At 49.2% G+C, this 25,443-nt stretch overlaps 1 protein-coding gene across 5 annotated transcripts in view; it reads left to right on the top strand.

The window, feature by feature from the left end:
- Positions 1-25,443, top strand: part of GRIK4 (glutamate ionotropic receptor kainate type subunit 4) — a 282,987-nt gene that overhangs the window by 231,205 nt on the left and 26,339 nt on the right. For all 5 annotated transcript variants that reach the window (XM_059719504.1, XM_019487321.2, XM_006259689.4 and 2 more), the window contains 3 exons: positions 10,946-11,053; positions 12,304-12,507; positions 24,698-24,811. In XM_059719504.1, coding sequence (XP_059575487.1) covers positions 10,946-11,053; positions 12,304-12,507; positions 24,698-24,811 — 426 coding nt within the window. The remainder of the gene's footprint in view (positions 1-10,945; positions 11,054-12,303; positions 12,508-24,697; positions 24,812-25,443) is intronic.

Raw genomic sequence — 25,443 nt, 5'->3', positions numbered from 1 at the left:
TCAGAATTTTCTGGACTGGATTCTCATCCTGGTTACACTACTAACATCCAGGGATTTACTCCTGATTTTTACCACATCCAAAATAAGAGCAGAGCCAGGCTTGCTGAGTTAGGATACAGGGTGCATGTTAAAATCTATACAGAAATGTTTAATTTATTATTATTGGAGCTGATAGAAGGAGTTTCTCATTGAAAAATGCAGTTTTGTCAGAATTGAAGCATTTCACAGGAACCTCTCTCATTCCTCATAATCTTCTGGACAGCGTAGAAATGGTTCATTGGGACGCTTATAGACTATTAAAATATTAGGTTTTCTATGATATTGAACATGAATGTATAATTTTCTCTGTATAAATATTTCATTTTAAATTAAGTGCATCGGAGCAGTAAAGGGGAAACAAAATGTTTCAAGGGCCCCAACTGAAACAGGATGTTTTGCAGTTGAGTTTGGGGGGAAATGTCAAAATTTGGGCTTTTCGTCCAATTTGCAGCAGGAAAGAATCACCAGTGTCCGAGTTTCCCATGCAGTGGGCATTCCCAGTCCTGGCCAGGTCTGATCCTTCCCTTTACTCCCCTCCCATTCCTCTTGGTCTCTTTCCCCTTGAGTGCTTGCTGATCCGCACCTGCTATTAATGTATTACCTTCCTTATTCTCTATCCCCTTCTCCAATAGTATTTTCTGCTGATTCCAGGGTCAGCGATACAGCAGGGCCCAGATACAATTCCCCTGCTATTGCCAGTACACTCTATAAGGGCTAGTTTGCTTCTCGGTGCCATGACTGCCTGATGTGTTCTGGTTTCTAAATCTGAATCGGGCACTGAAAGTAGACTGATGTTGAGAAGTGCTGAGCACCTGCAGTCCCCTTGAAGTTTAGAGGAGCTGCAGATCCACGCCTGTGCCTGAATCTGCCTGAGCACCCAGACAGCGTAGTTTAGAAATGTTTCCATACAGGGGCAAGCTGACAGGAGGCAGATCCTCTCCCATTAGAGCGATGCTCTAGGTAAGCAAGCAAATGCAGAGCAAAAGGAGTCTCTCTTCATCCTGAGCAAAGGCTGGTTAGGGCATTTAGGGAGGCTTCTGGCAGGATTGACCCAGCAGTATCCAGAACCCCTTTAGCACTCATGCATCTTGGCTACCTTCTCTTCCTGAAGCCCTTTATCATTCCAGCTGTTGTAGGGATGGGGTGTGTTTTGGCTCGAATCACCAAATTTGTACCGTGCCCAAGCCGCCTGCAGGCTCCACAAGCTCTTAAGCAGAGAAAAGCCAGAGCAGTTTGTCCTGGGCGCCTGCTTGATCTCTGTTGTCTCGCGCTATGGTGCTGGCACCTGTCTGCCCTTTGTTCTCTCTTTTGTGATGGCACCAGAGCCCTCATTGCATTGCCGTTTTCTCTGCTGTCGTCATGCTGTTTCCCTCACTCAACTGCTGTTTGCTTTCATGTGCTCTCATAAGAGTCCCTGCTTCTTCTCATGCAGCGCCAGGCTGGCTTTTGATTGATAAAACCCCACACTTCTATTAATGGCCCCCTAGGAAGGCAAGACTGGCCAGTGAGAGTCCTTCCCGAGTGGCTTCCTAAGGACTCTGGTTGCATTGAAAGATGTAGGGCTAGTGGAGCGATACGTTTGATGCTCCCAGCGGCGATGGTGAGTATTGCTGTGCTTTGGCTATCCAGCAATTCTGCTTCAGTGCTGTGCTTCAGTAGGTCTCTTCGGTTCTCATTATGGACATGCTGGTTCTGCAGCAGAGCGGGAAATTCCCCCTTGGTCAATTAGTGGCTGAACCAGTTATTCAGACCTGCTGTTTTCCGCTCGTATGTGTTCTGATCCCGCGCCGATAGGCCTGTCATCTCAACTTTGACAGAAAGAGGTAGGGCAATGAATGGGGCAGGAGTGCGGCTCCTCATTATATCGTACTGGGGTGATGTTATAGCCTCATCATATCACCCTCAAGGATTTTTGTGGGTGATATCTTTTATTGAACCAACTGGTTGGGATAAAGTTAGACAAGCTTTCAAATGCAAGGCATTCTTCATCAGGCCTGATGTCTTTCCTGACTAGGCTCTTCAGGACAGACACGGGGATTTCCAGATCCCTGGCCCCTTGCATTAAGTGTCCTGTCTCTTCAATGAGAGGGAGAGATTGCAGAAGAAGCCTGATCCTTATGGCAGAAGCTCCAGAGAAAAAAAAAGTTCCCATACTGACAAGATCGAATGAAAAGATGGGTAATAGTGGAGGCAGCCGGGAGAGAGACAAGGGGTTATAGTCCAGCAGGGTAAAGGAACTGCTGGAGTCAAGCCCTCTTACACCAAGTTGGATGTTAGCTGATGATGGAAGGAAGCATGAGCAAGAAGGTGATATTTTACAGGGGAAAGCAAACCTGTTTTATGAAATAAATGAAGGAGCCATGGGCTGGGTTCTTGACCTGTGCTCATCTCTCATCAGTGATTTTTCTCTGAGATAACCCCTTTCCCAGATGGTTGCATCTTGCCTCATCCTTACCTGGGACCTTGGCATCAGGGAGTCTTTTTCTGTTGCTGCGGGAACCAGTTTTAGTCCTGGCTTAAATGTTGCCTGCCAATTTTTACCTGTCAAGCGACAGCTCTGCCTTGACACCACCTTCAGCTCCCTCTGAATGAGCAAGGAAACTGGATGTCATTTTCCACGCGGCAAGATCCCTCATAGTATCAGCACCCATTTGCATCGTCTCCTGGACCCTGCTTGTTGCGAGGAAAAGTGACAGATTCAAGCCCATCTGCGCTCCTGAGAGCAGCCCTTATGCAGGAGCAAGGGAGAGAAATGGCTTTAAGGCACTCCAGGACTGCTGTATTTTTTAACACATTTTAAATGTGATGTTGCATGTACCAGGAAAAAAAATAGAGAGATCTTCTTGTAACTGTGTTTTGCTAAAAACTCCATGGTGCGGGTTGATTGCATAGAAATCCCTGCTAGCTTTGCTCTTGTGTTCCAGCTCCTTGCCCGTATGACAGAAATGATAAAGTTTTTACAACTGGCAGGGGACTAGCTTTAATATTTGGAGGCAGAATGGTTTTCCAAGAGCTTTTTATTTGTTGAGCAAACCTGGTAAACGGTCCGATAATGTGGTTCACGCAAAGTCCACTTAGCACTGATATGCAGATGATAATATTTCAGCACACTTCAGTACAATCCCAAGTGTCAGTATAAGAGCCCTTGTTTTTGTTCCATTGGGGCTGGATCAGTCTGGCTTGATTGGCAAGGAGAAAAGCATTTTAGTTTGGTATTTTTGCTCCGTAATAGCCCGCAAACTTTCCTAAGGGCTTGTGAGTATTTCCTGGTTCTGTTATCTCACAAATCCTTAGTGGTAGTACCAGATCTGTAGACCACATTCAGGAGGGCAAATGAGAGTTTCCAAAGGCAGTCACTTAACAACAAGATGCAAAAATGGTGTGAGATTTCCCCAACCCATCCCACCTAAGCATCACCGCTGGATTTTCAAATGGGGTGTACTCCATAGCAGGGCACGAGGTGAATGGGCTTCATGACAGATCCCACCAGGGACTTTGAAGAACCCATGCGTTCTTGCCCGGTCTGTGCACGGGCAATTCACAGTGAGAGAAAGCAACATTTTTTTCTAACACAAGACATGCCCCTTAGGCTCCTCAATAAGCGGCCTGGGTTTTCCCATTGGAGTCCAGCTGTATCAACATCCCACCAGATGGATGATAAATGACTCCAGATTACACTTGCCAGTGGAAGACGGGGGGAATCCCTGCTGATGTGAGTCTGCCGTATGGATGGAGCGTTTGGTGGCCTTAAGCCCTTTCCTGTCAAAAGCCCATCGAATGGAGGCTGTTGCACACATGGCTGCTACGTATTCTGGTAACAGCCCAATTCCTCCACTTGGACTCTCCATTAAGGTTACCTGAGCTTCCCACCTGGCTGTCAGGTTGTTCTTGAGGTGAGACGGGGCCATTGCAGACTGCCCAGGTAGACTCTGGCCTCACCTCATCCTCAGGACATCCCATCCCGCTCCCTTGAAACGCATCTTCTCCCAACACCCGTGTTCCAGATCTCCTCCCCAGCCTCAGCGGTGTACCTGCAACCCCACAACCAAGGAGCCCGATGGGGAAGCAGGTGCCTTCCAGATGTCTGCACCCTTGGCCAGCGGCTCAGAAGCCATGCTGAGGCTGCCCTCCCACTCCCAAGGACTTGCAGTGGGAGCAGAGAGCCGGGGTCAAGTCTCGAGCCTAGGAAAGCACTTATGCATCATTGATTATCTCCCCGGTCTCCCTCATTGCCGGCCAGCCTGGGAGAACTTGCTGTGTTGCTGCTGCTGTTATGGAAATAAATGATTAGAAACCGTTCAGCTAAACCCACCTGACCCAGCAGGAGCAAACACGGGTATCCTCAATTCAAGCTGTTCCCCAGGGTCAAATTTGCTGATTTTGGCCGAATGCTTTTTGAAGCACCTTTCCTGCCTTCTTAACAGGCTTTTGCTCTCTGCCTGTGTCTGTCTCTCCCTCTTCCCCCACCCCACCCCACCCCACCCCACCCCTCTCCCCAGCTCGTGAAGCCACAGGGGCTTCTCGCTCATCAGCTTTGATAGAAAATTCACCGAATGTTGAAGCAGATCCAGATCGCAGCCAGCAAACAAATTAGAGACACTTAGATTTTCAAACTCATCGTTGCTTATGGGCAAGGGCGCCAGGGCTCTAAGTGTTTAATTTTTAATATATTTATGTAATGTGCTGAACGTGTTTCCTTATTTAGTTTAACGAGTGGAAATTTTTCCCCAGCCGTGCGAGAGTCGCTTTGCGTTCACAGGATGCCTGATAAGGCCTAAACTCATTAACATGCCTGTGATCCGGAGATCTGACAAGGGCTGAGTTTGTAAATTTTTCTTTCTTTTCTATCGTTCCGGTTTTTGCTTTAAAACGTGCTGTAGCATCTCTCTGAGGGTTTTGATGAGTGATCTGCATTAAACCGAGGGCACTGGGATTTGGCAGGTTTGAAAAGGGGAGGATTGAAGGGAGGGGTGTGGTGGTGATCATCACTCAGAAGGGAAGGGAGAATAGGGCCAGTTGAAGGCAGGGGTTAGGATCACCGAGGAGGAAACTTTGCTGTGTTTATTTGCTCTCGCCACACACTGCCTCCATGCCAGGGGTGTGTTTAATTAGCCACGTACAAGGTATAAGGTCTTAACATGGAGTAAGGTAGGGTGTGCATCATTGGTGTGCTCATGAAATCCTAATGAGCAACCAGCTGATAGAGCAGAGACCGTCTGCAGTCCTCATCCCGTTAGCATGTCAATGGTTAACCGGGCCCAGTGGGACCCACACTGCTCTTGCCCTAAGCTCTGTCCATTCCCCCAACTCCTGGTGAGGATTCAAGGACTCGTGCAAATGTCCTGGAATGCCTTTGCCTCCCGGGACCTTTGTTATAAGGGTGACAGTACTCGGCGCCTCGCAGGATTAGGTCCTTTACGGACAAGCCCTGGAGCTTACCTGCAGGCAGTGGAGCAGACTGGGCCTATCCAAGAGCGGAGGTTATCTGCGACTCCCACCGGTTTAATCGGCGACTCTCTGCAGGTTCGGTGCCAGCCCCTCCATGCATCGGCTCCGTCTCGCTGCTCTGCAGCCTGCGATCTTCCCGTGTCCTTCAAAAGCTTCAGGCCTGTGGCAAGATTTCTGCGGCTGCCTCTTAAATTGTTGCCTGAGATTATAATCCCCTTCTCCTTGGGCTGATAAGGAGCCTTTTCCTGAGTGCCTAATTATGTCTCCTACCAGAACCATCCCCTTCCCAGCCTCGACAAGGATCTGTACATGCAAGCTGACCACGAAGTAATTGCATTTCTCTTTCTCTCTTTCCTGGGGATGAGCAGAGCTGGGAGTGGGGAAGGCAGACCGCAGGACAAGACTCCCGCAGCCGGGCCCATAGGAACCCCGTCTTAGTCGCTGGGAAAAGGGGCGCCTGGTAGTTTCGAGGCATCCATATGCAGGGCCAGCAGTGGAGACGGCAGGCACAGAGTCATCTCCCGATGACCCTTCTTCCCAGGTGGACCTGTGGGAAGCTGGGCAGAAAAGACCTCATTAAATCATTCGTTTGAGCCGCGTTTTCTCACCTCGTGTGAGAAGGAGCTGGGAAGCCCTGCCATCGTTAGCGCTGTCCTTCCTGAACCAGGGGAGTCTGGCAGAGGGAAGGAGTGGGACTGAAGCGCCACGTGCCTGTCATGTTAGCCGGCAGTAATTTTCCGCGGCGATGAGAAATCTTTAAGTGTCACAAATTCCAATAACTCCTTTGTGGAACGGCTAATTTGAGAGACCTCGTCTGCCGAAGGAGGTAGAGAAACGATGCGGGCAGTGCTGCTCCCTTGCTCATTAGAGGCGCAACTGCTGTGTTGGGATGGACTTTATTTTTGTCTGTGTTCAGGCAGTGCGCTGGGGCTCTCGGGAGTCCTGCGAAGCCCAGCAGAGCCCCACTACCATTTCGGTTGCACACGATGTAGCAAAGATCATCAAAGACCCAAAGAGATGACAGTGGGGCAGATGCAGGATTTGTCATTAGCCGTGTTTCACAGATGAGAAACCGAGGCAAAGAAAGATTGAGCGAGTTGTCCAACATCATCAGAGGAGTCTGCAGAAGAATTGGACAAAGAAAAAAACTGTGGACCATGTGCCTGGAAGTGAACTCCTTCCTCCGTGCAGACCCTGTTGTCACAGTCAACCAGTTCGGGGAATCCTGTTCATGAAGGTATCAAGCTCCATTTAAACCGGCTAGTTTTCCTGACCCCAGGACTTTTGTTGGAGGTCCGTTCCAGACTCTCAAGACTCTGGTGCCTTTATAATTTCCATTTGGTTTTACCCATTTGTTCTTATGTCACTATTGTCCTTAAAGAGCTCTCCTCTCTCTGCTTGCTGCCCCCGAGGTATTTGTAGAGAGCCGTCAGTCCCTCCGCAAAATCTCCAGACCGCTACTCCACTCAGAGTCGTAACAACGATCTTATCCAGTTCTGGATAGACTGTTTGATTGTCTTGTGAAGTGTTTTACAGTGCTTTGTCTAGAGAAATAGAGATGATTAAAATCACCTTGGCACCTGCATTTGCAGGAGGGAAGATCTGAGAAGCCTAGTCATTTTCTGACACATTAAACTTCAGAAACACCAAGCCTTGTGGGGACTCGATTAACACCATTATCATATCATCAAGGGGGTCAGTCTTGAGTTGGAGGAAGCACTCAGCATGGGTGGAAAATAACCCTGGCACATTGAAGTGTTTAGCCTTAGCACTGTCTTACAAGAAGGGTCAAATCCTCTGCCATGCTGGAGGAGGAGGAGGAGGCAATTAGTCTCATTGAGCCAGCAGGAGAGGGAGGACTCTGAAAAGAGTGAGGCTGTTAAAATTAAAGTTAATCTGTCACTAATCTCTGGTTATGAGATCTAAAAAGGGATGTTACTTGTGACTGACTGCAGCCCAAGGGAAGCAATGGAGGGAGAAGAAATGTTGTTTAGTAAGGACTTGCTTAGACCAGAGTAGCTATAATCTATCTGGTTACACTGATCAAGCCTCTCTTTAGACAATCTAAATTGTACTTAAAGGATTTGATCCTGTATCCCTGGCAGTAAATCGCACCTCCCCTGGCTTTGGGGTGGGCTCTACCCTTGAGGGAGAGAGCAGAGCTAAGCCAAGGCACAATTTAAAACCACTGAAGTCTCCGTCCATAGGAGGGGGTTGCATAGATAGATGCAACCAGATTGATTTTGGTTAAATCGCAGCGAGTTTTCTAATAGAGATGGACAAAGTCTAGCTGTCAGGACTCCTGGGCTCTGCTCCCAGCTCGTGCGCTGTGACCTGCCATCAGTCACTTTGCCTCAGTCTCCCCGTTTGTCAGACCAGGCTAATAACCCTTTGGTGCCTCGTAGCAGGATGGCAAGCCGTGATAAGTTAATGTTTGCAAAGTACTCCGAGATCCTTATGTGACAAGTGCTTTTACCAGAGTAGCTTTAATGTTGTGAAAGGTGCCAGGTTGACAGCCCTGGAGGCTGAACTTTCCCCGTATTACCTGCAGAACAAGGAGAACGCCCACGGAGCAGGTGCAGCCAAACCACGCACCGCCGTGGCAGGGCACCTCCTTCTCCCAGCTTGACGTGCCACCTCAAGGGATGAGAAGAGAAATGCACGTGGAGCCCACAGCCTATGTGCTAAACTCGCCGTGCCTGGCAGCAGCGCCCTCCGGCCTGCTGCTCGGCCTCCGAAGTCAGAAGCGGTGTAGCAGCGTCTGTGAAATACTTGGCGTAAGGTAATTAGTGCAGCTGAGTGACAGGCCAGTTAGCCTGCCCGCACATTAATTATCCTGCCTGAAGCACCACACAGACACAGCTACACTGCTTGTGGTTTCAGAGCCAGCGCAGCTGTCTGAAGGGGATGCAGTAAGTTCACTATGTAAATGTGGTCTCAGAGGAAATATTCCTTCTCGGCCCCAGAGACATCCTGTGGGTCTCCTTCCATCTCCTGCCTCCCTGCAAATGAGCCATCCTGGTTCTTAGTACTTCTCAGCATCCCTTCAGCCCTTTTGCATTGCCCAGTGCACTAGGGATGTGGGAAGTAGTGCGGGGAGGCAGCGTGTCTCAAACAGGCTAATGGATGCTTGAGCTTTAAGGTCGGTCAGCATTCAGAGCTGCAGCCCAGAGGGAGGAAGGAGCTTGTGTCCCTGTTCCCAGCTCCACGAGCTGCCCAGGCCTTCGTCAGTATGGCTGCTCTTTCAGACAGCATTTGCATCCAGCCTCCACGCTGAGAAGCGAACGTGAAGTTACTGGGACAGCTGTCTCCCCCCTACGCTGGAGGAAAAGGGCTGCCAAGAAGAGCCGCCGAATGCTCGGGGACCATATCCTCAGCTGGGAAGCTTGGTTGGTGATGTGCCAGTTTACATCGGGTGAGGATCTGGCCTAGGCTTCACATCGCCTGCCTTCCACCTCCACAGCTGTAATAAGATTATGCTTTGAGGAAAGGAGAAATCGATTTATTCCTACCGCCCTGACAACCGTGGCAGTGCAAAAGGATAAACCTGCCTCTGAACTATAGCGTCTGAGGCTGCCTGTGTCAGTACCAGAGCACTGTGGAACCGATTTGCTTTGGTACGGTGGCAACAAAGGGTCCCTTGCAGACATCCAGGCAGGATGGGATCACCGTCTATCTGCCTGGGTGAGACAACTCACTTTGGGGAGCCCAGGGACATGCCCCCTGCTCAGCCAGTGGTATGCAGAGGTCTGGGGCCTCACGGGGAGCTTTGCAGCAGGAAACAGATGCTGTGCCAGAGCCCCGGGGTATAGCGGAGTAGACCCTGCTGCCTGCTATGTTGCCTCTCAGATGGATCGTGGTGTTCTCCTGCACTCGGGGGGAATTAGTCTCCATGTCACAGTGTCAGGTAGGAGCTATGTCTCCGTTCCATGACATTGGACAGGGTAAATTAGTTTTAAGGTAATGACCCAGATGTGTGGATAGGGTGGATTAGTCTCAGAGTGGAATTGGTGGGGCTGATGATCCCAAGTGCTATAGTTTTGGGGGTTAATTAATCTCCAGGCATTGCTGGTAGAAGGGGTAGGGGAGATGAATAGCTGTGCAGTGCTGCTGGGAGAGTGGTTTAGTTTCAGAGCATGTTATTAAGGTGAAGCTGCACGGTAGGGGTTAGAAAGCATTACTGTCAGCACCATGCCACTAGGCTCTGATTGCTGATAATTTGGGGGCCGGGGTATTTGTAATACTTCCTACCAGGAGCTTTTACCCAAAAGAGCTCTGATTACTTTATACTTAAGGATGTTGATGCTCCTTTGAGGTCAATAAAAGCCTGCACACGAGTCAGCTGAGAGGTTGAATCGCATGTCCCAGTTTCACAGCAAGTGAAAGGTAAAAGCAGGAGTCCTGCTCGCTTGCTACACGACAGCGCTTCCAGAAATTCACTGCAGCCGGGCCGGGTTTTCATGGCAGAAAATGCCTGTGCATTCACATGGGCACATATGCAGGGCAAGGCAAGGCAGGAGTTTACATCTGGATAGGCTGTGGTCAGACCAGGATATCGTGTTGGCCTCACCTACCTACCTCATGATAAGAACGGCACTTCCTTACGGGCACGAAATGTTTACAGCAGGATGGATGACATGCGCTAGTTATCCCATAGTAAAAGCACATCTTCTTTGGAAAGCAAAGGCGACTTTGTAGTCTCTGTTCATTAAATAGGCCAACCCTGTGCCACAAATCAGCCTTGCGTTGTCCCCAAGTGCCCTTCCTCTCCCCTTCCCTGTCTGATCTGCTGCTCTGCTTTCTGCTCCCAGCCTTGCGCTCCCTTCCTGATCTGCTGCTTTGCTTTATGCTTCCAACCCGATCTGCCGCCGTGCTGCTTTTCCCCTCCCTGATCTGCTGTATGCCACTTGCAGAGGCTGCCTGTGCCACTTGTGCCACAGGTTGGCCAGCTCTGAAATAGGGTACGGGTGGTCCTGCCATTATGGCTTTGCCCTCAGACACAGCAACACGGCCCTGGTGAGACTGGAAGGTCTTTGAAGCTGCTGGTGGAGAGAGGACTACTGAGAAGGATGGGCACATTTAGGTGACGTGGTGGGAGCATGTTAGGATGCTGGTTTACCAGATGCCACAGGGCCTGCCCTTGAGAAACTCGTCCCTGCACCTCTTACAATTCAGGCCCTTGGCCACAATCTCAGTATGGATGCCGGGAGCGAGAAGAGAGTATTCTGAGTAGGGACAGATTTTAGTGTCGTAGTGCCGGTGGGGTGTGCCAAGGTTGTGTATCAGTGGATTAATCTGCCTGCCGTAATGTTAGTGGGGTACCTTGTAAAGGTAATGGAGCATTAATAAATACCTTTTCCAGGGCTGGCCTGATCGTTGTCAGTCACCGGAGCCATATGGCAGGTGCATACAGTAATTTGCACTGTAAATTTCATTATTCTGCGGTTTACCTCTACAGATTGGTCACTGGCATGTTTCTGAAGGACTCACCATGGACAACAGAATCTTCTCTTCCAACATCTCTGATAGTCTGTTCAACACCACCCTCATTGTCACGACCATCCTGGTAAGTGAGAGGGTCACCTACAGCTCCCGTTAGCTCCTTTTCAGCCTGGTGTCTAGGGGTGTCAGTCAGCCAATATATTATTCCCTTCTTCCACCCCCTCTGCCCCTAGCATGCAGCATTGCACACTGATTTCATAAAGAACAGACGATCAAATCTCTAATTACAGCACTGAGGACAATTCATGACAGTATAATTAAACTCAAGTTGATGTTTCATATGGAAATGATATTTGATGAGTTCAGAAGCAGCTGGGGAGAGAGGACTGTGATGGGGATATGTTGCATTTTTAAATTCATCTCTGAATGATGTTCTTGTTCTGTATACAGCTGGTAGGTGGGGAGGGATGGTTGTCCCTTCAATCCATAAAATTACTGAACATGAATAAGATGGAGACAGTTGTCATGACCTGGAATTGTGCATGTGCAGGTACCAGGGTCCTCACCCCATAAAGCCCCTGTGCTGCCCACCTCCCTTCCTAGACCCTGAGAATAGGTATAGCGTAGGCCCTGAGAATCGTCTCCACCATGCCACTTTGTTTTTGCCAGTGTCCCTTTTCACTTGCACACCCCTGGAGTCAGTCCTTTGGGGCCAGCTGAGTTATGCTCTACATGAGGCACAGATTAGAGTGGAGGTGACTTTTTTGTTACCCTTCTGCCCACCCTCAGTCCAGGGCAGATGGCAGCCAAGTTGATGCCCTCACTAACAATTAGAACAGCCTCAAGGCTGCTCTAAGTTATGCCAGGTTCAGAAATCATAAAAAAGCAGGGTTGGCAGGGACCTCGGGAGGTCATCTGCTCCAAACTCCTACTCGAGGCAGAATCATCATTCTCTAAACCATCCTAGTCACCTGTTTCTCTAACCTGTTCTTAAAAACCATTGGAATAGACCATTTTTCCAGTTCAGGATGGCTGGCCCTCCAAACTACTCCTTATGTCAGGTTAGATCAGTCATGTCTATAGATTTTGTCCAAGGATTGCTGGTGTGGAACTGCATACATTAGCTTTCCGCTCCCTTGGGATTTTGTAATCGCAAGTGAAATCCCCAGTCGGTGTCCAAAGTAGACTTTCAGTCCCCCTTGTACCTCCCTTCTCCACGGGGAATGGAGCAGGTCTAAAATCTGGCCATTGCCCTTGTCATTTACTCCCCGGTAAACCACCCTCGTGTCCCCTGCTCTCCGAGTCATGCTGTATTCAGTGCTGTTGGGCTTCCACGGTTAAGATGGGAATGACAGCTGCCCAGTTTCGATGCAGGAAAACCCTTACTTAATGCTGAAGTGGAACCACCAGGAGCTGGAGGGAAATGATCGCTATGAAGGCTTTTGTGTGGACATGCTGAAGGAGCTGGCAGAGATCCTCCACTTCAACTACAAGATCCACCTCGTTGGGGATGGGGTGTATGGTGTGCCCGAGGCTAACGGCACCTGGACTGGCATGGTGGGGGAGCTGATTGCCCGGGTAAGTGAGACATCAGTGGTTTTTAACCTTGATCGCAGTGCAGTAACTCAACACTAAAGACCCCCGATACCTGTAAGCGTTTCTAACATGACAGGGCCTGTTGTTTTTACTTGGTGTATACGAATCTGATGTGAAAAGCTGCACTGAAAGTATTTCCAGATTTCTAAGCACATGTTTAGTTCACTGTGGCTGCTTCTACATGAGCAGCAGACTATGCAGTGGTGACTGCGCAGTCATTTAGTACTTGCCTACCCAAATACTACATGATTGTGCAGTAACCGGTGTTACTGCACAGTAGCATCCCTGCATTTCAGATGCTACTGCTCAGTAGCAACGAGCTACTGCGCAGTAGCTCATTACTACTGCACAGTTGCATCACATCACAGTTAGTGCCTGCCAAGGCTACTGCACAGTAGGTCATTGCTACTGTGCAGTAGCATCTTGCGTAGGCGCACCCAGGGACAATGTTGGTAACAGAGCAGGAGTTCGGGCTCTTGGTTTCTAGCCCTGGGTCTGGCAAGGTGGCTGCCACAGGGGTCTGCGACCTGACACTTGTGGAGAGTTGTTTGGAAAAGGACAACTCCCCAAATGGAAATCGTGGGGGAAACAGGGGGAATTGTTCAGTTTCTAGGTTAGCCAGAGACTTGCTGTATGTGTGAGCTTAGGCAGGCCATGTCACATCTCCATTCTTCAACGTGCCTTTGAGACAAATGGGAAAATAATGCTTTCTGAGGGATCCTGAGGCTTAAATGTGGTTTGTAAAACAGCTTTAGGGTCCTTATTGAAATGAGCTACGCAAGGGCAAATTATGAAGATAGATGTTATTGCAACCAATATTTGTTTGCTGTTCGGTTTGTGTACTTCCTTGTTATTATAGGGGTGTATGAGAGAACCAGATTGCAGCGCCTCAGCAGGTGTGAATCAGCATTAAAGTTAATCTACCTATAATTCTTACACATCCACATCACTATAGCATCTAAGCACCTCATAATCCTCAACATATTATTTTCCCAATGGTAGGGAAATACCATTACCTTGAGGCTTGGAGAAACTTGTTCAAGGTCACATGGGATGTTTATGGCAGAGGAAGGAATTGAACTGGAGACTCCCACATCCCAGGCCAGCACCCTGTCTCTTGGGCTTCATGTTCTCCCCATGGGGCTCTGCCTACTGACACCAGCCGAGGTCCTGGCCCCCTCTTTATTACTTTTTCTTTCAGTTTGTTTGCAAATGCTCTGGGCTGTTGGCATAGTTTTTATACATGTGGGACTGCACATAAAAACCAATCTGCATTATGTCTTGGGGTAGAGAAGAGGAATGCACACAAAGCAGCGTGTGATCTCTGCAAACAAAGAGAAGAAACAAGCCATCAAATTTTTGGCCTACTAACCTTGCCAGTATAAATGGTAGCTGCTGATTTTTTTAATCTTATTTTTTTTGTGGAGATAAGTGTTTTAACCTCATCTCCATGGAGAAATAGGGGTTTCATACCTTGCTTAACCTTGTTCAGAAGGTGTTTGCTCCTGTTTGAGCAAGACAGTGTTGGAGAGAACTGAGAAAGACCCAGGTAAAAACTGGGGAAGACAAAAAAACTCATGTGGCATGTTCGTCGTAGGCCTGCTCCAAAGCCATTGGAGTTGACAAGAGACTTTCAGATGGCTACAGTGCGCTTTGGATCAGACCCTGTCACCTCCCCCCTCCCAGGCAGGGCAGGATTGTTCCCTATAATATAATACTGTTCATGAGAAACCAATAATAAGAATGTCTCACGAATAATCTGGGGTTTGCTGCCACCAACCAGCCCAGCCCTGAGACCCGCCTCTCTGCAGACACACTTTCATAAATGTTTAAAGACAAGGAGGACCTTTCTGAGCAACCGGTGCAGGGCAGGGGCTGCAGCCTATATGAAGCACTGTGCTGGGACTCTGAAGAGCTAAATTCTGTTCCTAGTTTTGCTTTTGGCCTGCTGACGATGCTGGGCAAGTCGCTCTCTGTCTCTGTGCCTCAGTTTCTTCCTCTACTAAATGGAGATAATGATTCTGACCTGCTTTGGAAAGCACGTTGAGAATGAGGGGTAGAAAAAACTAAACATGCACAAGATATAATTAATTATTGTCTAGTCTCCTTTTTGGCATTACAAAGGCTCTAGCTGTTCACCCAGAGATTCTGGCTTGAAGCTCATTGCTCCTGTCTAAATTGTGCCTGCTTTAAAGAGTTTGCTGGGACCGCTACAGTGATGTCTCTAATCTGGAGACAGCCACCGTTGCCTGCTACTTGAGTACCACTCACTTCCAAAAGAGCTGAAGTATCCCAGCCCAGCACTTAATCTCTGTTCAGAAGAAGTGTTGGAAGAGCTGCTTAGCAAAACTGAGGCTCATTTCTCCGAAGTGCCAGGGTTTGCATCTCGTTAATATTCAGGGAAGCACCCAAGCTTAGGTTTCTTACTGAATTAGACTTCAGTCATTTATGTGCATGCAACTGGGTAGTTTTTGGTTTGTTTGGTTTTTTTCTGTCCCTTTTAAATAAAACATGCACTTCTGCACGGTGAATACAATTGCAAAACTCCCTGCTTTGTATGACAGCTGCTTCTCACTGGCCTGATCCCTATACCAACATCTGCAAACTTTCTGGGGCACTCAAAAAACAAAGCCCTACTCCTGCAAATGCTTTTGCATCCACTTCATCACTAGCCATGCAGTGATGCCACTGAAGGAGTATCTTTGCTGGTCTGGTAGGTGAAGAGGGGGGCTTCAGCACCTGTAAATAAATAGTAGTAAGAACATAGAGCGCAAATATCAGACCCCTGGGGTCCCTGCACGCTGGATAAAGGGTTTGAGTGGTGTAGCAGAGCCTTACAATCCTTTTATTGAACTGAGAGTGGGCCGCAGATATGAGACTGCCCTCTGATGATGATGCCTCCTGCCCTGCCACAGAAGGATTCTGGAATTGGAGGTAGGGGAACAAGGGGTGAGGTGCTCCAAGGATGGAGAGTCCACCACCTCTCTGGGGAACCTGCTCTAGTGCTTTACTTTCCTCCTAGTAAGAAAGTTTTTCCTAATATCTAACCTATACTTCCCCTCTTATAACTTGAATCCATTGCAGCCTCACCAGAGCTGAATAGAGGGGAACAATCACTTCTCTTGATCTGTTGGCACCGCTCCTGCTAATGCAGCCCAGTATCCTGATAGCTTTCTTGGCAACAAGGGCCCATTGCTGGCTCATATTCAGTTTATTGTCCACCGTAAACCCCAGGGCTATCTCTTCACTGGTCTCTGCTTTATCCATCAAATTGGCTTGCCACCCTACAGCCATGGCTAGCACATAGAGCTGCAGCAGAAGGCAATGCACTGGATTGCTTAGGCAATGCTATGCTATTGTTAAAGGGTGATTCCTTTCTGACCCTGATCAGTTAATAGTCAAAGACATGAAATGTGATTACCATGCTCTTTGTCCGCATAACTAGAAAGGACATAGAATTATCTAGGCCTGTATTATTATCCTGTCACAGTTTTGGTCTTGATAACCCATCCTGGGGCACTGATTCCCCATAAAGTGACTACGGGTTGTTGGGGGGGAAAAAAACCGTATTTTATTTTATTGCTTCTAAATTAACCAGCCATTGATTTATTCTTAAGTGCTGGAAATTCTATTACAGCTAATTGTGCTATATAATATGATTGAAAAGAGATGCTATATAAATACAAATTTGTTGTTGACCCAAATACACAAGTGCATATCTTATCGACCTGCACGCAGAGCTAATTAAGAGCGAACGCACGCCAGGAGTGGATGGCCCTGGGGATGAGTGAAAGGGCTATAGATTCCTTCACTTCTAGGTCAGCAGCTGGTTTGGGTCAGTAGACACCCAACGTTGTTACCAGCTAATGGGACTTTGGCTTCAGGGGGAAACAGATTTGGAAAGCTCAGGCCAAGTCTTGGCTGAAATCACAATGTTAATTGGGCCCTTTGTGAATCGAGCAGCGAATGAGGTGGGAAGGCCAAGCTCCTCTCTCCTCCCTGGAGGTGGGTTCAGGAGTGGAGCCCCTCAGCGGATAGCGTTGTGACCCCTCTCCCTGCCAAACCTGCCATGGGGCTAGATAGAAAGTTTCAGACTCCATCAGTTTGACTGGTGCCTTGGACAAGCACTAACTGTAACAAGGAAACGTGAAAGAACAGCAAATCTTCCACGTTTCATCTTATTTGGTGCCGCAGCCTTCAGGGACAATAGGGATGGGCTGAAAGAATTATGTCTCACTTTTTCCCTTTACAATATAGTCTCTCACTTTGAGTCCCTCATGGTTTTCTCTTGCTTGCTCATCCTCAAGCTGGAATGTATTCATTAGCTTGATACAAGCCACTAAATGTATTTTCAAGGCAATGCGACAGCTTCTTCTTTATTCTGATACAACTGTCTTTGCTGCCTTTGGCCGTGAGTTTCTGGCTATGCTCAATGTGTCTTCATAGTGTCTGGGCATCAACTTGTGATGAAACTTCAGTGATTAACTCTTTCACTGCTACAGCTCTAAGGAGCAGAGATGGTTTAGAGAGAGTCTTTCCCAACAGCTGCCAAAACCACCTGTCTTGCAGTCCTTGTCTTCCCAAAGTGCAAGGCTAAGCTATGGAGCTAGGAGATTTTTTTACTGTGCAACCCAGTCAGTAGGGAACTATGCTGCAGCATAGCTATAGCTACCATCCCCTAGCATTCATCAGGTTCTTCTTTTTTGTACTGTAGTACGCGAATCCCAAAAGGTCCCAGTCAAGAGCAAGAGCACTGGTGCATCAGAGGCTGTAGAGACATGGAGTAGCACATACAATAGGCTAACAAGAAGATGCAACGAGTTAATGGAGTGGTTGGGTTGGGTTGGGGCAGGTAACAATAAGACAAACAAGTTCCTGTGCAGAGTACTTGCACACCCAATCAGGCTGTCAACGGCTGCTCTCTGTCAACTGATAGTAGTCTGTAGGTATCACTTCAGTCATCTCTCTAAAATGTCCAGTAATGGGTGAAATAACAGCTCTTTGGATTCTTTAGGGTTAGCTGTTACGAATAGCATCTGTCTCCCAGCGGGGTTGCACAGAACCCGTTCCAGTGGAGCCCTGATCCTGGTTGGGCCATTGCACGGTACCATGGTGTGAACAAGACTGGAGAATGCACGTACTAGAGTGACTTGCATGGGGACACTGGCTGGCTCCTGCAGGAAGGCTCGTCTAGGGGAGAGGGTGGCACATGAGAGCACAGGGTTGCAGGGTGCTCTGACCTAATGCGGTTCCCCACCTTCTTGCATGAAGTACATTAAAATGCCTTGCATGGAAGAGGGACAGCTACAAAAGCAATTTCCCTCCCTCCTGTTGTGAGCTGCAGTGTTCGAGAGTGTGCTTTCTAGATAAAGGTTCGTTCTGCTTCTCAGGGGCTTGGCGTTTGGCAGCTGCCTGTTCTGTGGCAAGCTGGGTGGCTTTAATCTTCCAGGTCTAACCTTTGGCCAGCACAAATTTTGCTTAAAAGGCGGGGAGGAGGGAAATGTGAGTGCAAAGGGGAGCGAGCTGGGAAAGAAGCTATTTAAAGGCTGGGGAAGGGGGTCATGCAGCCTAAGCCCTGACCTGCACTTGGTAGCAGCTTTTCATTTCAGTTTGCAGTGAAGCGGGCTGTTGGTGCAGAGTTTCAGCTAGAGAAGTAGTTTGGTGGGTGTGCTGGGGGAGAAGAGCTGTATGCGGTTGTACTGGCAGATCTGACTGATGTTCAAGCCAAAGAAGGAGATGAGATGGAGGATGGTGGGGCAAAGAGAGAGAGAGGAAGGCCAGAAGAGTGTTGCCTGTTGATACAAGAGCAGCAAGCATTTGGCAGGATAACGCAGACCATTTGCAGCCGTCTTTTTCCAGCAGAGGCATTTCTTATTACTGGGCATTTTGTTCTCCAGAACTCCCCTTGCTCTGCTCCCACTCTGTTGTTCTGCATGCATAATTGTGGCCAGGGCTACATTAGCATCAGTCTTTCTTCAAGAAAGATTAAAACTTCTGGGACGTCTCATTGCTTGCTAGTCTAGCTGCTGTTTAAAGGCCTGACTTTGCAAGGTCCCGACCACCTCCTTGAAGGTCTGAAGCACTATCAGCTCCCATTGATGTCAGCAGGAGTTGGGAGAACTTGGGTGCCTTGTTTCAGGTGAAGGACTTAGCAGATGCTTGGAGGGATGTGGCATGTTTTCCTGTGTAGTCAGCAGTTAGGATTCAGCCCACCTTGGAAGCGATTGCTGGTGCCAAGGGGTCTCCATGTAAAATGGCTCTGGTGGGTCATACTCCTGGTCCCCATGGATGAATGTCCAGCTCCTGGTTTTTCCTGCCAGTTGCAAAGCAACCTTAGGGGGACGAAGGTGTTCGGGGGCTCCCGGGGTCTCAGCAGAGCAGTAGGGCCGAGGCAGGAGTGCCCACAGATGATACCTATCAGCTGCTTCTGCCAAGATGCCTCCCCGGAGAGTTGAAGGAAGAACAGGAGCCAGCAGAAGCAGCTGGGACTGGGCAGTGTTGGGAAACCAAATCAGGTGTTTTGTGGGACACTAGATGTTGGCTTGCTAATACTGCCACCCTACCCCGCTGCCAAATTCCCAAGCTTTGCTCAGCGGGTCAGAGCTAGGCCATGTCCCCTTGCCCCCATATGGTCAGATTAGTGCTGAGCCACACACCCTCCCCCTCCTTCCCCCCACCCATGCAGCTGGTTTGGGGCCAGGTCACACCTTCTTTGTCCCATAGGATGGGCTCTGCCCCATCATCCTGAGCTGGGGCTGAGCCAAGCCCCCTTCCCTGCATGGCTAGGTCAGGGCCAGGCTGCTCCTTGCAACACCCACCCTGGGTGCCGGATTAGGACCACTGGCTGGGTCCAGCCCACGGACAGCCCAGGCACTGCCCATGCAGCCTGCTGGGCAAAAAGCTTGTGTTATAGAAATGGGACGTGAGTTTGGGGGTGTCGCTTGTAGCCACACCTGTTATCTTTTGGGACCCCCAGCCTTGTTGCAAGGCCTGCTTTCAGGGCTTGTTTTGCCAGCGCTGAATTCACACAAGAGTTTGCTCAGAGCTGCTAAGTGTCTGGACTTCTCCCTGTTTAGTTTTGATGGCTGAGCGGGAAGCCACTGAGGGGCCAGGGCAGGGATCACCTCCCAGACGGTGCCGAGAGCCATGGGGATTACTCCTACGGGGACCCTCCTCATCAAGCCGCCGCTTGACATCACTCACCACTCATCACCCTTGGCATCAGGACGAGCTCTGCCGGCATCTGCAGTCAGGCTGGCACTGGAGGAGGCAGCTTTGCTCTCCAGATGGAAAATCCCCGCCTTTTACTTCTTAAATCTGTTCAATTGTGCCTCCTTCTCAGCACCCAGACACAGGCTCAACAGTTAATTTCGTGCTCAGCTGCAGCATCGGCATATTCCAGCATGGGCACTCAGAGCGCCGGCAGCAGCCACGCTTAGCAGCAGCGCTAGCCGTGGCAGGTCATACATTTCATTGCAGACGTCCATGCACCCGGGGCTCCTCAGATCCAACTAGAGTTTTGTTCTCATTTAAGCTGTTGTCTGCTCTAGAAGCATCAGGCTGTGCTCCCATAATGCGCTTGGCTTTTTATTTTTAGTTTATTTAGTGTTCGCCTTGATTGTGCGAACGCGGCACACCATTGGAAGAATAAGAGGCACGTAGTAGTGTCTGGCTCTACCCTGTTCCCTTCCTCCCAATGCTTGAACTCGGACAGGTTTCAAAAGCAGCGAGGAAGTGATGCACCTTCCCCAGATCTGGCATGATGAAACCTCAGTGATGCCTTCTACCTGGGCTTGAGTGAGGAATGGGTGCTGAGCATTTGCATTGGCAAAGCTCCCATAGTTACTAAGAGATGCAACCTCAGCGAGCCACGGTGGGAAAGGCCCGTCTCTCCTGGCCATTTTGAAGCAAAAGTCGCAAGCACGAGGCAGTGGCATTCAGGCAGAGGCTATGAACACGTGTGGCTCGCAGATCCACTTTATGGCCGTCAGAACCCAGCTCTTAACTTTCATGACTTCCCACTGTTTCGAGAGACAGAGAGCGAGCTCCAGATATGCATCATAAAGACATGAAGGCCGAGGTTCGGTGCTGCACTGAGGTTTGGCTTAACAAGGAAGAAGGGGGGATGGATTTGCACCAGATCAGGCATCGGCAGGAGGTTGCTGTCACGCCTGCCTGCTGGAGTAGATGCCAGTAGGACAATACTGAAGTCTCGAGAGGAAAGCAAGAGCTCCCCTGACACTGGCTGAAGGAGTGGGTGGCCACCTGTCATACCCAGCACCGCTCTCAGGAGCGTGCCCGTGGCACAGATCATGACTGCGTCCCTCAGCACAATGACCTGGCAGCATTTTTTGGCAAGCAATGCGTGCTGAGAGAGAGGGAGCAGGTGGGACTTGTTTCTTAGCAGGTTCCCACAATGGCAGCATGGCATGTACCCTCCTCCGACTAAACCCGGCTGCTTTCTTTCCCCTTGACACTGGTCCTTGGATATCAGACCTTTAAACCACCTGAGTAATGCATCTGACCCCTAGATTCAGTGCTGCTCCTCCAGGCTGTGGTGAGCAGGTAGCTTTCAACTGAGTTAAAATCCATCCTGGGCCAGGAGAAATAAAAAAAACCCTAGGAGTTGGCATGCTCAGGGCTTAAATGCAGAAGAAAGGACATATGTAATGGCTTTGTAGCGGCTGTCAGCGCAGGCATGGGTTTTCTTTCTTCATCGCAAAAGCCGGATATTTAAAAATAATAGTCTCTCCTATCTGTAGTCTCAGGCAGAGTTTCTTGAAATTTACCTAAGCCTTCTCAGGATACAGTGCTGTAAGTCGGATTTTCAGTGACACTGAGGCTCGGTAACCTTGGAACAAAGTCTTCCAGGTTTGCTCCTGACTGCTGCCGCGCTGGTGTAGTTCCTCTCCCCTCGGGGGGCTGCTCCGGGGAGTGACCTTCCCCACGCCTGACCTCTGGGCCAAGCCCCGACTCTGTGCCAAGGCTCCTGCTTTCCTCGCCTAGTTAGCTGCTGAACTCAGGCTGACTTTCAGTTCCCACGACTCCCACTATCTTCTGCCTAATAGCTCCCACCCAGGGCTTGCTCCTAGGATATGGGCAGGGGGGATCTAGGTGGCATAACAGCACTCCTCCTCCTCCTCCTCCTCCTCCTCCTCAAAGGCACTGCCCCTGGATTCAGATAGAGGAACCAGCTTGCTGGCTGAGTGGTGCCTCCGTGTGCTCTCTTCAGACCCCCTCCTTCCCCTCTCCCCAAGGACCCCCCAGCCTCACCCTGTCCTTGAAAAGCATGCTACTGTTCCATGTTCAGTCATCTGCACACTGAGTTTGCAAACGTGTCCCCGAATCCTTGGTGCTGGCTCTAGCTGGGCTTGGCAAGAGCTTGCATCAGCCAATGCACTTGACTGAGGAGCGTATCCATGCCTAGGATCCGAATGGCTCGCAGCCGAGCTGAAACAGGGAAAAAGCACTGCACTGGGGGCAAGAGAAAGGGCTGGGTGCACAGAAGCTAGGCAGATAGAAAAGGAAATGTGAAGACAGACCTGAAGACAGAGGACTAGCTCTATTGGCATCTGAGAGGTGGTCTCTTCAGTGATCACCTGCTTACCATAGGATGGGAAGGACCCCTGAGAGTTTTCCAGTCCAACCACTTGCCAATAATGCAGGATTTGCTGTTCCTTTGCCAGTGTATCTTCATTCCAGTATGATTTGCTTTAAGCTATACCACGCAAGAACTCTCTTGTCGTAAAAGCTGCATCTTCATTAGGGAGCTTTTCAGGTACAGCTCTCCCCGGTATTGCTATCTCAGCAAATCCCTCGAAGTGTAGGCAAGTCAAGTATAGCTCGTCTGGGGCTTTCCCTAATCGCAGAATCCCTTCAATACCATGGCGCTTAGATTGGTCAAATCTAATAGTTATACGCCGGGGTGTTCAGCACTTGGGGGGTGGTTACTCCCATGTCCAACCACCCTGCCAGACTGTGGTCATAGATGCTTTTTAAACCACCATAGGTAGATTGCTGGATAGATAGGAATTTCCCCTGGCTTCTAATTCCAGTCTCAGCTTCTTTAAGAATCACCTATCGCTGCATCCTAACACGTACAGAATCCGGCTCCGCTTTCTCCAATAAATCTCTCCTGCCCAGAATGTGAAATACCACTTTCTCCTTGACCCGTGCACCTTACTTACCGTTGGGCCAATTTTTGCTGCTCTGCTAGCCCTTTTTCCCCCCTTCCTGCAGGTAATAAAATAGAGCTCCAATAAACCGACACTTTGTTTTTGCTCTTGCAGCAGGTCCTACATTTTACAGCCCTTTCGCTGCATGACTTTAAATGGGGAAAGATTTCTGAGAGCCTCTGCCAGAAGATGATTAATCCAGTTATTCTTAAGAAAATCCTGCAACAGCAGCAGGTTCAGGCAGCATGCAGAGAGAGATGCACATGCGAATTTGCCATCTCACGGTGCATTTACAAGTAGGGCATGGATCCGGAGAGATAAGCTGCATATTTTATTGGCTCTTCAAGTCATGATAGTGTACTGGCTGTTGTGTGGCCCTGGTGGAAATCAGCGGTGGAAAGTACAAGCTGGTTTTCTTCCCCCCCTTGCACAATTGTCACTGCTTACTCTGAAAATAACATAAGTATACACGTAGGAGAGAGGAAGCAATACATATGTAAGAGAGCCGTGCAAACCTCATTTGACAAACAGCAGTTAAAGCCATTAAAGGAAGGTCTAATAATAAATATGTTATTTAACGTGAAGCTCCTTTATGTGTGATACTAAATTATAAAAATGGAAGAAGAGTTATTTATTAGTTTATTTTAATCTAATTTGCTGGATGCCACCATTTGTGGAGGTGTGCGTTTTGGGTGGTGGCTGAGGCCACAAAAGAATAGGAGTCTTACTACTGTTATCACCTGGTGGAGTTATCTCTTTAGCTCAAGGGCAAGGGGTCTCCGCGAGGTGCTGCGAAGGTGCAAATCCTGCAGCTCTCTAGCAGGGGCTGTTCTGTTTGCTTTCAGCATTTTGCTTGCAGCCATTTCCACTGTTGGCTTGTCATCGATTTCATTTTCTGACTGCCGAGGCGGTTTCTAATGGTTCCTCGGTTCTTGGAGTCAGGCGATTACAGCAAAATCAGCTTCCATTAGTATCAAAACCCTAGCCCTCGCATTTGAGAAGAAGTGCCAGAGACTGTGGCCTGTGGCACCTGTGCCCCCAAAAAACTCAAAAAAGGAAAGAAAAGTGGCAGTTGTTGAAACTCTCTGTGTTTCCTTGAGCTTCTCATTTTGAAGCTGGTCTTGTGATTTCTCAGTGACCGATTCATAACTGGAATCAGAACTCGTGGCAGAAGTGATGTTTTTTATTAGACCAACTAGATATTTGCAAAAAACACACAAAAAAAAAATGACTCGATTCGTAAGTGTGAATTCTTGGGGTTGGCGGTATAGCAGTGATGCTTAGGGCCCGTCTCCAAAGATCCTGCCTAAGCAGCGAGTTCCTGAGCTGCAGCAATCCTGTGCGGTGTGGGAAGGGCAGGTCTCATGGGTTTCTGGCATCCTCTTCAAAGCACCTTGCCAGTAGGGATGGTTTCCCTTATTTCCCTCTGAGAAGCAGGTGCTGTAGGTGTTCATTTTGGATTGTAAGTTCTTTGGGACAGGGCCTGGCTCTGCTTTGTCTGTGTTTGTACAGCACCTAGCACGGCGGGATCCTAACTGGGATTCTGACCACGAAACAGAGGATGACAGTGCCCATTTTGCAGATGGATAGCAGGAGCTCCAGAGAGGCTGGGGATAGGGAACCTCACTAGGAAGAAGCAGAAAGCAGCCAGGCGGAGGGGGGTTAAGGCTGGGTGAGACCAGCTAAGCGCTCAGTTGTGCTCCTGGGCAGCAGCTGACTGCATGGTCACACCAGGTGACATCTGCCTTGGTGCTGGGTTTTGTGCCACCTCTGGGGGTGGCATCCTGAAGTCCATGGCACAGCTCCCAGTAAAGCCAGGATTTCTCCCATGTCTCATTAAATAGAAGGGTTTTCTGTGGCCGTGGGGTTTGGTGCCTTTGGAGGGGAGAATATTTGGAGCTGGGGATTCTCTGAGCCGGGATGCATTTCTCTGCACGCCTGGGCACCTGGCCTCTGGGGCAGGGCTGCTGACAATCTCTGCCTTCCTGTCTGTTTAGAAAGCCGACTTGGCAGTGGCTGGCCTGACGATTACTGCAGAGCGGGAGAAGGTGATTGATTTCTCTAAGCCATTCATGACTCTGGGAATTAGCATTCTCTACCGAGTTCATATGGTAAGAGACTTATTTTATAACCGTTTATGTCATTACAGTTATTTGCATGCAAACGCGCATAGTTATAGAGCAGTAATGAATGACTCATAACAATATTTTGGTTTCTTATCTAAACGCAAATGTGCTGGACCTTTATTTCCCTCTCCCTCCATCCCATCTCAGCTGCAAGGATTCAGCACAGCAACTCTGCCAGGAACACTCCCAGCGCCCAGTGCTGCATGCACACAGCTCTCGCTGGCTCCAGGAGGCATCCCATGTATGGGGGACTGCAGGGTCTGCTTTGCTCCCTCCTCCATGCCTGCCTGGCAGGGGCTGATGCAAAGCCCAGCATGTCAGTGGAAAGATTCCCGTTCATTCCAGCACTCTCCGGTTCAACCCCAAATGCAGCTGGCGCAGGAGCATTGCTGCTGTTATCAGTGGGTAGCCGCACTATCTGCAAGTCTCATCACCCCAGACCTCTGCAGATAAGCAGCATTGAGTCTGGCCAGCATCTGCATGAGGTCACCCATGAGACTTCAAGAGTCGTCTTGCTTATTGGGAACTTTTCTAAAGTAGGAGATTGGCACTCTGGACCCAGTACCTGATCTGCTGCCTTGACTCATTGCTCACATGGAGTAACACCATCCCTGCTC

Source organism: Alligator mississippiensis, chromosome 16 (genome assembly GCF_030867095.1).
Source record: "Alligator mississippiensis isolate rAllMis1 chromosome 16, rAllMis1, whole genome shotgun sequence".
NCBI lineage: Eukaryota > Metazoa > Chordata > Crocodylia > Alligatoridae > Alligator > Alligator mississippiensis.
The sequence above is the reverse complement of the archived record's forward strand: the minus strand, read 5'-3'. Positions and strand labels throughout refer to the sequence as shown.